The sequence below is a fragment of the Schistocerca serialis genome, chromosome 7 (genome assembly GCF_023864345.2).
Source record: "Schistocerca serialis cubense isolate TAMUIC-IGC-003099 chromosome 7, iqSchSeri2.2, whole genome shotgun sequence".
Lineage (NCBI taxonomy): Eukaryota > Metazoa > Arthropoda > Insecta > Orthoptera > Acrididae > Schistocerca > Schistocerca serialis.
In genome coordinates this window covers 10,834,981-10,848,067 of record NC_064644.1, presented here as the reverse complement: position 1 = coordinate 10,848,067, position 13,087 = coordinate 10,834,981, and the positions used below count along the sequence as shown (strand labels likewise).

Genomic DNA, 13,087 nt, shown 5'->3' with positions numbered 1-13,087 from the left:
ATTCCTTTTTGTTATTTGTCATAGTTACTATGCTGCACAAATCTGATTAAATGACTGCACATAACTTTTGAGTCTACAAAGGCAAATATGTAGTGCGCACATTTTGCATATAGTTCATTTTAGGTCATAAATACCTGTATATGAAATGCAGTCAAGATATTACAGTTGAGAACAGATTGGTATCTCTCTTAGTCATTGCGATTTTGGACTGTAAATGTGGCAAATGGGTCGCACGCAGCACACCCTGTGCATAACAAATTGTGTGGTCATAAAACTCGTCATATTTCATAAACAGTTCAGATATCAAAGTGAGGATTTCTGCACATGACAGCATGAAAAGAGGACATATTTGTTGTATGAATAAGTCTTGAAATGTTTTTGTTCAATTTTTGAGTGGAACGAAAGCAAGACTCCCTATAAACTATGCATAATGGGTATCTGTCAAATTTTTATAGCCAAAAGACGAGTGAGAAATAGGTAAAGGGGTATCAGAGTGCCAGAGAGAGCTCTACCGTTTGGGAGGATGGGGCAGGGGGAAAGGGGGGCAGCAGGCAAAGGCCTTGAAAGTAAACAGGGTAATTAAGGAAACCTTAATTAGAGGTTTGACGGAAAATTGAAATATTTCATGAATAGTTGCTACCAGTTACGTAAATGAAGCGTTGAAAGTCCATCTCTTCAAGGCCTGGCTATTTTGCGCGCAAGATACACTGGTGTGATATTTAACTGTCAAAAAGGCTTCCTTCGAATCAAGTATTAAATTTATGACAATTCATAAATAGAAGATGCTACAAAGGTAAATGAGGTGTCACTAAGAGCATGCCTTGAAAATAAAAAAAAAAAGAAAGAAATCAGGCAAATATTTAGTGAAATGATCTGTCTAAAAGAAACAACAGAGATCAGAGAAACAATTGACATGCCTTTGAGTGATGCTCTAAATTACGAATAGCAAAAATTTTGCTCTAATCTATTTCATACGTTTAGACAAATCATTTCACAAAATGTTTGACCTTTGTTTTCAGAAATTTTGTGTGTTTCATTAATGCAGACTATTTAGATTAATGGAAACACTTGGGATTCACAATGACTGCTAATGAATTACATTCCCCAACAATCAAATGTCAGTACAATTTCATGGCTGCTCAATGTGTTTTTTTTTAAGAATTTACTGTGGGTGATGTAATGCGATAGGGGTGTCTACACTTAAAGATCAAGCACTTTGGGAAGACCTTAAAAATATACTTCAAGATGCAGCGTAAAGAGTATAGATAAAACTTAGTACACAGAACAGGTGATAGATTTGTAGTTGGGTCAGTCACAGTATAAGAAGTAGCCGGAGATAAACCCACGACCCCCGACGACCGAAATTACCAGCCAATGACGCTGCCGTTATGCAACCAACGCCTCATTCTGAAAGCTGCTGATTTTTCTGTATTTATAATAGTCAGTCACTCTTCTTCACTTACTGGCTGTTGGAAGTTCTTGATCACATAAGAAACACTTGTCTTTAACTCATTGATGAGATAGTGGAATGCATTTCTGCTCATTCACATATATTCGAAGAATCTGTCTGGTGGTCTTCGTAGTTGATGATATAAGTTATGAAATTCTCCATGAAGATTCCTCCATTTGCGAACTGGACACACACTGCTCCTTTATTGCCTTATTTACCCAAGTAAACCTAATTTTGTTACCTCACTCTCAAGCTACAACATTCCACGATTTACAGGCACCATTTTACAGAAACAGCCATCTTGTAGCAAGAGATCGTCACTCACATGCAGGACACCAGGGCATATTGCCTGATGCTGCTGCTCATAGCTGGAAGGCTGTGTATCCACATGTCACACTGTCAATCGCTTCTGCTGCGTATGTAGGGTGAGGCCTAAGTTTTCACAATCCCTACTCTTTGCAAACTAAAAATTACACACTGGACTAGTGTTTATTAGCCATCCATGGAGTCAATATTATGCCTTAACACACTACTCACAAGTTAGAGGAAGATTTTGATAGACCATTTTTAGCCATTTTCGACCACCGGGTAAGTGGATTCCTTAGAGACCAACAATTTGCATCTGTCAACCATTTTATTGTTGCAGAACAACACTGAAAATATCAGAAGTCAAGTACTTTCACAAAAAGTGAGAAGAAACTGCAGTTGATTCTGTTCCATTTGTTTCATGTTGTCTAATAGTTTTGTCACTTATCATCTGAGTTGGTAGTAAATTTATGCAGTCCATATAGTTTTAATTCCAAAGCTAATATTTCAGTGTCTTGAATTACATTATCAATGCTTTCATATCAAAAAAGGAATACCAAGTAAAAGGGCAAACTAGAAGTCATTAGCTGTCACTGATTACAAGAACAAAAATGTTACTGGAATATTAAAATCAAACTTCCCCATATTTTTTTAAATTTAATGTACAGTTTTCTTTACAACTAAGAGGCACAGGAAACACCAAGGGCTAATTCCAAGCTTTAATCAATCATTTCTCTTAAGATTACACTGAGTTTCTCTTGCTAACCACTAAGCATCACATGGATGCTAAAAGGACAAATTGCAGAATTGGAAATTAGATAAAAATGCTCAACAGGCATAGCAGAATACCCATTGAAGTCTACACTCATTGTTCAAAACAGTTCACTTCCTTTTAGTACCACTTTACTGTGAGTAACGACACATTCTAAGAGACAGGAAAAATGCAGGTATTTCCTAGGTTCTTGGTCAGCAAAGTATAATCATAAAGAAATATTACTGAACTACATTCTTTATAGAAATATGAAACACACTCTATACTGGTGTCTTATGAGTTATTTGTACACCAAAAGTTTCCACTATAATGAAATTAAGCTCATATGGTTTGCCCACAAGACCAGTATACAGTAGATAACTGTATCCTGTCACATTTCTTATTTTTTTTAAAACATTCCACTGAGATCCACAATGACACTCGGTGTACAAAATAAAATCCTATGAAATATTGGACAAGTATTGTGAAATGACTGAGGACTTTTCAACAAGGAGGAATCAATATACATTGCTCTTAATGGGGAGAAATAAATTATCAGATCTGAAGGTAGGATGTCTTCTATGACATTACTGTTCACGATCTGGAGTGTAATGTCAGCAGCTCCATGAGAATATTAGTGAACAATGCTTCTGTGTACAGAATACAGTAGCAATAATGCCAGTAAATTGCAACAAAATGCAGGAGCACCTGCAAAGGATCATCACTCTGTGCAGAGACTGGTACTTGACCCTGCCAAATGTATGTGACATATTGATATAATTGTGCAAAAAGTATCATTCTTGTTTGATTAGACTAGTGCTAGTATATCAAGGGAAGCAGTAAACCATCTAAGAGATTACATCTGGAGATATTTAATGTGCAAAGAACTCACAAAAGTATCTGCAGGAAAAGCAGATACCAGCTTGAAAGTCAATGAAGGTATTCCATGGAAATGTAATCCAGCCACAAAAGTAGGTATCTCAAAAATCCTTCATCGGAGGGATTCTTGAGAACTGCTTATTACTATGGTCTCTTTAATTGTATGATTAATACTACACTATGTGATCAAAAGTATCTGGACACCCCCAAAAACATATGTTTTTCATATTAGGTATATTGTGTTGCCACCTACTGCCAGGTACTCCGTATCAGCGAGCTCAGTAGTCATTAGACATCGTGAGAGCAGAATGGGGTGCTCTGCGGAACCCACAGACTTCAAATGTGGTCAGGTGATTGAGTGTCACCTGTGTCATATGCCTGTATGCGAGATTTCCACACTCCTAAACATCCCCAGGTCCACTGTTTCTGACGTGATAGTGAAGTGGAAACGTGAAGGGACACGTACAGCACAAAAGAGTACAGGCCAACCTCATCTGTTGACTGACAGAGACCGCCAACAGTTGAAGAGGGTCATACTGTGTAATAGGCGGACATCTATCCAGACCCTCACACAGGAATTCCAAACTGCATCAGAATCCAGTGCAAGTACTATGACAGTTAGGCGGGAGGTGAGAAAACTTGGATTTCATGGTCGAGCGGCTGCTCATAAGCCACACATCATGCCGGTAAATGCCAAATGATGCCTCGCTAGGTGTAAGGAGTGTAGACACTGGTCGATAGAACAGTGGAAAAACGTTGTATGGAGTGACAAATCATGGTACACAATGGCAGGGTGTAGGTATGGCAAATGCCTGGTGAACAACATCTACCAGCGTGTTGTGCCAACAGTAAAATTCGGAGGCGGTGATGTTATGGTGTGGTCGTGTTTTTGATGGAGGGGGCTTGCACCCCTTGTTGTTTTGTGTGGCACTATCACAGCACAGGCCTACAATGATGTTTAAAGCACCTTCTTGCTTCCCACATTTGAAGAGCAATTCGGGGATGGCGATTGCATCGTCCAACACAAGCACCTGTTCATAATGTACGGCCTGCAAAGGATCCTAACCTGAATCCTATGGAACACCTTTGGGATGTTTTGGAAGCCGACTTCGTGCCAGGCCTCACCGACCAACATGCAGTGCAGCACTCAGTGAAGAATGGGCTGCCATTTCCCAAGAAACCTTCCAGCACCTGACTGAACGTATGTCTGCGAGAGCGGAAGCTGTCATCAAGGCTACAGGTGGGCCAACACCATATTGAATTCCAACATTACCAATGGAGGGCGCAACAAACTTGTATGTCATTTTCAGCCAGGTGTCCAGATACTTTTGATCACAGTGTATCTTCAAATGTACAATTAATACAGATACAGAAGATAAAATAACAGCTGTTTGTCACAGAGATGACTAGTCACCTACAGAGGCACAGGTTACAACAGAGGAATTTCTACAGTACATATTCCAAAAGTTAGCAGTGTTTACTTCAACCCACATATATCTCACGAAAGAAGCTTAATAGTAAAATCAAAGAAATTTCAGCTCATACAGGGTGATTTTTTTTCCACCATGTACAAACTCTAGGGATTGATCGGTAAGAGGATACGGAACAAATAAGGTCTAATGAACTTAGGTCCGGAAATATATGGTTTCCATGCTAGAGACCATTTATTCAATCACACTTTGTTACACAGATGGCAGTCTAATATGCGCTGTACCATGCAGCCACAATTACAGAATGCATGGTTTCCTCCTAAAGGGTGGTACTGGTCCTCATATGTCATGCCCTAGCGCCCTCTCTTGCCAAAGTAAATGGTAATGTTGTGCCTGATTCACTTCTCTTGCTGACTCACCTTGTAGTGGATGTGATACAGGACACAATGGTTCTGTATTCAAATTGAGAGCTTGCTGACATGGTGTTTACTCACAGAAAGGCAAATGGCAATGGGCGGCGAGCAGCAAGGTTGTATCAGGAGACATATCCCCACCGACAACAACCACAGCATTCAATCAAATTCACCTTGGAGGTTGAGAGTGAGGTCGATCTCCCATTCCTAGATGTGCTGGTATACAGAAGATCTGATAACACTCTAGGTCACAGAGTGTACAGAAAGCCAACTAACACAAACAGGTACTTAGATGCCACTTCGCACCACCACCCAGCCCAGAAGCAAGCAGTACACACTCTGTCTTCATGCGCCTTCCGTATCAGCGATGACGACAACTTGGAATCGGAGTTGAATTTTTTAAAGAGGACATTCAAGGCAAATGGATATGATAGTTATTCAATCGACAGGGCTTTTAGGTGGAATATTTATACCGCTAATAAGAATGATGAGGAACCACCTTCTCACTCCGTCAGATTACCGTTCGTTTCTGGGGTCACTGACCGCATAAGCAGAATTTTAAAGAAAAACGGTATTCAGACATTTTTCTTTAGTTAAAACAAAATAAAAGACTTTTTATGACAGAAAATGGATGCACCTGATTACCTCCACAATGCAGGCGTCTATCAAGTGTCATGTGGCTGCGGCAAGTGTATATAGGCGAAACAGGAAGAACTGTTAAAGAACGCATTAAGGAACACGAACGGCACATGCTACTACAACAAAGTGCAAAATTGGCAGTAGGGGAACATCACGAGAACTGTGGCTCTGACATTGATTTTAATAACGTACATGTACTGGCTAAAGAAACAAACATTTATAGAAGAAAGGTCCGAGAAGCAGTTGAAATTTCTAAGAATGCATCTAATTTCAATAGAGAGGATGACTATAGGCCTCCGGCATCGTGGCTTCCCGCCATCAAGGAAGTAAATACGCGGCTGCGGTGTGGTAGCGGCATAAACAATGCGCTGCAAGTCACCTCGGCGGACAATAATATTTTGGGTAAACATTCCCCCTCTCTTGCTCTGTCCGTTTTGAATCTAGCCACTGTTGACAACCAACCAATAGCGGTAGCAGGCATTTCAATCAATAACCCTTCTCCAGCATAGTGTGGAATAGTGCCTTTCTATCCAATGACGATGACCGCCAATGGTATCCACAGGAGATGAGCTACCAACGCCCCTTCTTCTGTATTAGCCTATGACTATGGCCCACCAGCCAATACTATCACTTCTCCAGCATGAACGCCAGAAAATTCCCCCTTTATAAGTGGACGCGGCACTCGTCTCTGACAGTGTTCTAGCAGTCGTGGAGACCAAAAGATCCTGAGGAAGATCCCAGCAGAGGGGTCGAAACGTCGAACATTTTAGAAGAAACATGACGCGGCCTAATAACCAAGAAGATTTTAACTTCAGCCACAGCATTCAATGTTTCGTCATTTGTCTGAGACAGGGTTGTTTCAGGAAGCAGCAAATCATAAAGAAGGTACTCAAAATGTTCCAACAGCAGATTTGGAGGGAAATGTGATTAACACTGTGGAAGGCGACAACCATGTCAGTACCAGGCAGCTGGCCCACCAGTACAAGGTAAGCCCGGAGATTGTGTGGAACATTCTCCACGACAATTGTTACTACCCTTATCACTTATAGTGTGTGCAGTGCTTACTAGCGACAGACTTTCCATATCAGGAACAGTATTGTCACTGGTTTCTTCACCAGGCAACCATGATTCCAGGATTTGTGTCATCCATCACAGTCACAGATGAGGCCGCCTTTACATGGAGTGGTATCTTCAACTTTCATAAGCGTCATCTCATCTGTGGGATAGTATGCAGAGCCCCCATGATACGATAACAGCGAATCTTCAGCATCAGTTCAACCAGAATGTTTGGGCTGGGATAATTGGCATCCGTATTTTGGGGACCAGTCTTCCTTCCACTTTGCCCAACATCCCGGAACTATCGGCATTTCTTGCTGATGACTTTGCCTCCCCTGCTGGAAGAAGTGCCACTGATGATTTGAAGGGTTATGTGACTGCTACATGATGGTGTCATTAACGTCCAGACACATCTCAATCGTGTCTTCCCTGGCTGATGGATCAGATGAGACGGTCCAGTTGCATGGCCTTCTTGTTCATCGGATCTCAACCCGTGCGATTTCTGGTTATGGGGCCATCTCAAAAGTATTGTGTATGCAGAGCCCATTCCAGACATGGAAACCATTTTCAACACATACTGTAACTCTGGCTGCACAGTACCGTGCGTATTAGACCGCAGACTCTGTAACAAAATATGATCGAATAAATGGTCTCTAGCATGGAAGCCACACGTTTCCGGACATAAGTTCTATAGAACTTTTTTGTTCTGTATCCTCTCAGTGATCAATCCCTAGAGTCTGTACACAGTGGAAAAAATCTCCCTGTACAGAAACTTACTGACAGTTGATTTTCTAAGGATAACTGAACAAAACATGTGGCTTCGTTCCAGAATGAAATTTCTTACTTTGTAGTGAAAATCTTACTGAAATGAGCAATTGTGAAACTTAACAAACTGAGTGTTGGATCAGGATGTAAAACAAATCACTGTACTTCCTCGAGCATTACATTTGATTCAACTTAGCACCACTCTCTCTCCTTTTCTTTCGTGGTGGTTCTGCATCATTAGGAGGACAAACTATGTGAACAGGTGACTAGTTGTACTGTATCTCTGAATTCGTCCATGATGTTTTCTGCAAGAATTCATGTGCCAAGACCACTAAAAAGAAAGACAGGGATTCAGGTTCTAGTCCCAATTAAGAGAGTGTTTTACCTGTGATGAAGGTTCACTTTAATCAGACTGAAAGAAACTTTACTGAGATAATATTTACTCCCTTTTTTATGGAGCCTTTGCAATGATTTTAAAACACACACACACACACACACACACACACACACACACACATCCTGGCAGATTAAAAAGTGTGCCGGGCTGAGACTCAAACTCGGGACCTTTGCCTTTCGTGGGCAAGTGCTCTACCACTGAGCTACCCACGCACGACTCACGCCCCGTCCTCACAGCTTTACTTCCCCCAGTACCTCGTCTTCTACCTTCCAAACTTTACAGAAGCTCTCCTGCAAAACTCGCAAGACTAGCACTCCTGAAAGAAAGGACATTGCAGAGACATGGCTTAGCCACAGCCTGGAGGATGTTTCCTGAATGAGATTTTCACTCTGCAGCAGAGTGTGTGCTGATATGAAACTTCCTGGCAGATTAAAACTGTGTGCCGGGCTGAGACTCGAACTCGGGACCTTTGCCTTTTGCGGGCAGAGTGAAAATCTCATTCTGGAAACATCCCCCAGGCTGTGGCTAAGCCGTGTCTCCGCAATATCCTTTCTTTCAGAGGTGCTAGTCCTGCAAGTTTCGCAGGAGAGCTTCTGTAAAGTTTGGAAGGTAGGAGACGAGGTACTGGCGGAAGTAAAGCTGTGAGGATGGGGCGTGAGTCGTGCTTGGGTAGCTCAGATGGTAGAGCACTTGCCCGCGAAAGGCAAAGGTCGCGAGTTCGAGTCTCGGCCCGGCACATAGTTTTAATCTGCCACGAAGTTTCAGTCCTTAATAGTGTTCCTCACATATTTCTTTACTGTGGCAAGAATGGATGACTTTTACTATATGTTTAGATGATTGATGCAGGTGGCACACTGATTTTCAACTCAAGTTTTCTGTGAAGAGCATCGATGGGCATCCCCCATGCTCCGTTCAGAATAGTAGAATGCACCTAACCGTTCAACCATACTCTAATTTTTTATAAAATTACTTTTTATGTCTTTTTAAGGCAGACAAGCTCATTGGTATTTTAAAAAACTGAAACAGCATTTTTTGCATGTTTCTGTGATTCCAACATCAACTGGATTCAAACAGAAGTGCTCTCAATACTATGCCCAGATTACATTTGATATGTTATTTACACATAGTAATCTGGTGAGTGTTAAAACCTTTACAATGAATGATCTTATGATAAATTTTTAGTAGCACAATTACTTAAATTAGTGTACACACATTAATTCATAAATTCCTTCAATGTTTCTGTTTACAAAAAGGATTTCGTAAAGTGACCAGCATCTTACCTGTCAAAGCATGAGACATTCATTGTGTCAATTCTCATAAAAAGAATTTCTGTTGCTTGAGCCAGCACCTGAAAGAGAACAAAGTTAAATAAGAATGGTGCTGATAATATGTCACATATTAAACAACATGTCATATTCTAGAATCTACTGAAACATCATATTCTATTCTGAGATGACATTACAGAGTAAATAGATATTAGGAGATTATGTAATAATGACAGTCATCTACGAAGACTTTAGAAGTGAGTGAGGGAGCAAAAGTGTGCAGCTAAATATTCAGACATAATTATGCAGAAATGTGTGAAATGTATGGTAAAGGTAAGTTTACATAGGCCATAGAAACCACATACTGCTGACAATACAGCCCAGTGATGTTGACCTGGAACATTTCCAGTCACAAATTATAGCCCATGTTCGGTAATATTTCTGGCCATCGTTGCCCGATAATAATGGTAGTAAATTTGTTAACATTGAGTATAGATTTAAGTGTCAGGAAGTCGTTTCTGAAAGTATTCGTATGGAGTGTAGCCATGTATGGAAGTGAAACATGGATGATAAATAGTTTGGACAAGAAGAGAATAGAAGCTTTCGAAATGTGGTGCTACAGAAGAATGCTGAAGATTAGATGGGTAGATCACATAACTAATGAGGAAGTATTGAATAGGATTGGGGAGAAGAGAAGTTTGTGGCACAACTTGACCAGAAGAAGGGATCGGTTGGTAGGACATGTTCTGAGGCATCAAGGGATCACCAATTTAGTATTGGAGGGCAGCGTGGAGGGTAAAAATCGTAGAGGGAGACCAAGAGATGAATACACTAAACAGATTCAGAAGGATGTAGGTTGCAGTAGGTACTGGGAGGTGAAAAAGCTTGTACAGGATAGAGTAGCATGGAGAGCTGCATCAAACCAGTCTCAGGACTGAAGACCACCACCACCACAACAACAACAACATGTCAAAGGATATAAGAAGATATACTTCTATCTTCTGTATGTACCAACATCAGTGCCATCATTACCTACCACAGAGGAAGAAGTTCACTAGGTGCTTGCACAACATTGCAGACCTGTTCTTGAAAAATGTGATCTTCCCTGATTACAATTGGAAAGCTGCCCTCAATGGGATGTTAGAAAGTACATGGATGAGGAGCTGGTGACATCACAACATGAAATTCCACATTCCATTACATCACAAAGCATGAAATGAAGAATCTAGCATAGGTTTTACAAGCCGAACTTTCGTGATGCCATAATCTATGGAGTTACACTCCATATTTGGGAGGTGTTCTTTCTTTTAATAATAGCATATGTGTGAAAGGAGATAATCTGCTCCAAACCATCAGCATATTGAGAATCTCTCAAAAAGTATTGTTTTTGGTAAAATTTGTTGTAATAAAATGACCAATAATTACATATCTGTAGTTAAATGCTGCATGTATTTGATGCTTTTAGCGTTACTTTTTTCACTTTATGTTTTCTAATAGATTCTGGGAAGATTCATAGAGAAGTGCTATGGGCAACAGTCTATGTTATTTATTATATATAATGTATTTGCTGCAGTTCTTGGTACAGACAGTAATGATTGTAATGTTTCCCCTGTGTGTGTGTGTGTGTGTGTGTGTGTGTGTGTGTGTGTGTGTGTGTGTTTTAAAATCATTGCAAAGGCTCCATAAAAAAGGGAGTAAATATTATCTCAGTAAAGTTTCTTTCAGTCCGATTAAAGTGAACCTTCATCACAGGTAAAACACTCTCTTAATTTGGACTAGAACCTGAATCCCTGTCTTTCTTTTTAGTGGTCTTGACACATGAATTCTTGCAGAAAACATCAAAAAGTAAACCGAAGTTACACAATGGAAGTTTTTGCGATTATGAAACTTTATGAAAAATCTATATACCTCTTTTGGTTTTATGGAATGCCTCACATCTGTATCTTTTTAGTAATTATCTTTTTCAGTCATGGTTAAGCACGTTACTTCAGACTGACGGTAGTAAATGCAATGTTGAGAATATGGATGTATTAACACACAAACTGGTGTTAAGACACTATACTTTATCTATATTCAATTTAAAACCGAAAATGAGATGAAGATTCAACTGAATTAATGAATAACTTCTACTAGCATGTATCTCAGATCGATTTATAGGATTACATAGTGTTCCTCTACCAGCAATTTGCTGATCAAGCCATCAATGAGTCTAGAATCTTCTTTGAAATTTGCCTTCTTCGGCAATTGCTAACAGAGTTAACACAGCTATTTTGTGTGTTCATTTTTGTACAGAAACTGCGTAATTTAACTGCCAGATGCTGCTGAGAACTGCTGCTGAAGATTGCTGCAATTGCAAATTGTGATGAGCTGTGCGTTCCATGAGATGTAAAAGGTCATTTCAGAGTGTGCAGCAACCATGACAGACACCACGTCTGGCGTGCTTCGCAATGAGAAACACATCCAGTGTGAGGACAGCTTCAGGGCTGACTAAGCAAAGTGGAAAATTCTCTAAAGCTGCAATGAAGGATTTGGGGATGTTTTCCAGTGAAAATAACGCTGACAGATACGAAAACTGTACCGTCTAGAACATGTAAGGCTTCTTATGATTTTGGACAATGTAGAGAATCTGATCATGTTTTGAACATAGCGAACGTAAGGTTGTCCTGCATGTGGAAAAATGCTTTGTGGTGTAGCTTACTGAAATGAGTTAATATTTGTGATACTGTAAGTACTTAAAACAGGTGTATTTGTTAGGATTTTGTAAATATTCCCCGTATATGTGAAAAACTAATATGGTAAAAGTAACTGTAACCATATGGAAAATTTTATTTAAAACAATCATAGGTGAAGAAAGAAACAAAAGAAAAGAGAACACCGGACAGTGGAACAATAGTAATGTTGTGAGCACACCTTTAACTGCTATTCAAATACTGTGCACCACACTGCAACGTATTTTGCGATATCAAAGTTCATTGCACAAAACCTAGAAAGATAAAAACGACATTCCTCACATCCTCATTTAAAATATATGGTAAATCAGTTGACAAATGAGCTGCTGTCCTGAATACAAAACACAATCTACTAAAACGTAGTGCATGCTGATCTGCGTGTCACAAACACCATTCAAGCCACGTGTCACAGGGTTGGGCCCAATGTGAAGATGAGTGAGGAGGATCACATCTTGTCTCCATGAATGGAAGGAGGCACGCCACAGCTACATTGTGGACTTTCCTAAATGTGGATTATTGTCTATCACTTTGTCTTCCTATTGACACAAGACTCTGTAGCTCAACAGTGACATGGAGGAGGATCTAGGAGGATGGCACACTAAAGTGTCTTAGTATCATGACAGCCCATCTCAGCTGCTATACCAGCCATTTCATTTACTGTAGTAGCCTTGTGCCCTGGACCCAGCAGAAAGTTCCCTTCCTTCCTGAGCCTTTTGAGATGAGAAGGGTAGCCTGAATTCTCTAGAATACTTTGTCTGATGGGTACAAGTGTTGTAGAGAGTGAAGGGCACTCAGGGAGTCTGAAAAGACAAAAAATTTAGCACTTCTATCATATCTGACCTGCTCCAGTGCGTGCAAGATTGCATATCATGCCACATCAGACACATTGAAAGTCTAGAGGCAATCACACCTTGAGGATATGACTGGGGAAAAGAAAAAAGCAACCAACTGCTGCCCCCCCCCCCCCCCTCCCGGCCCCCTGTTCAGACCCATCTGTAGATACAGGT

The 13,087-nt window shown here is 40.4% G+C and overlaps 1 protein-coding gene across 1 annotated transcript in view; it reads right to left on the bottom strand.

Annotated features, from left to right (window-relative positions):
* LOC126412448 (nuclear cap-binding protein subunit 1) overlaps window positions 1-13,087 on the bottom strand; it is a 176,530-nt gene that overhangs the window by 80,604 nt on the left and 82,839 nt on the right. Inside the window, exon 9 of the mRNA XM_050082054.1 lies at window positions 9,367-9,434. Within this exon, the coding sequence (XP_049938011.1) occupies window positions 9,367-9,434 (68 nt within the window). The remainder of the gene's footprint in view (window positions 1-9,366; window positions 9,435-13,087) is intronic.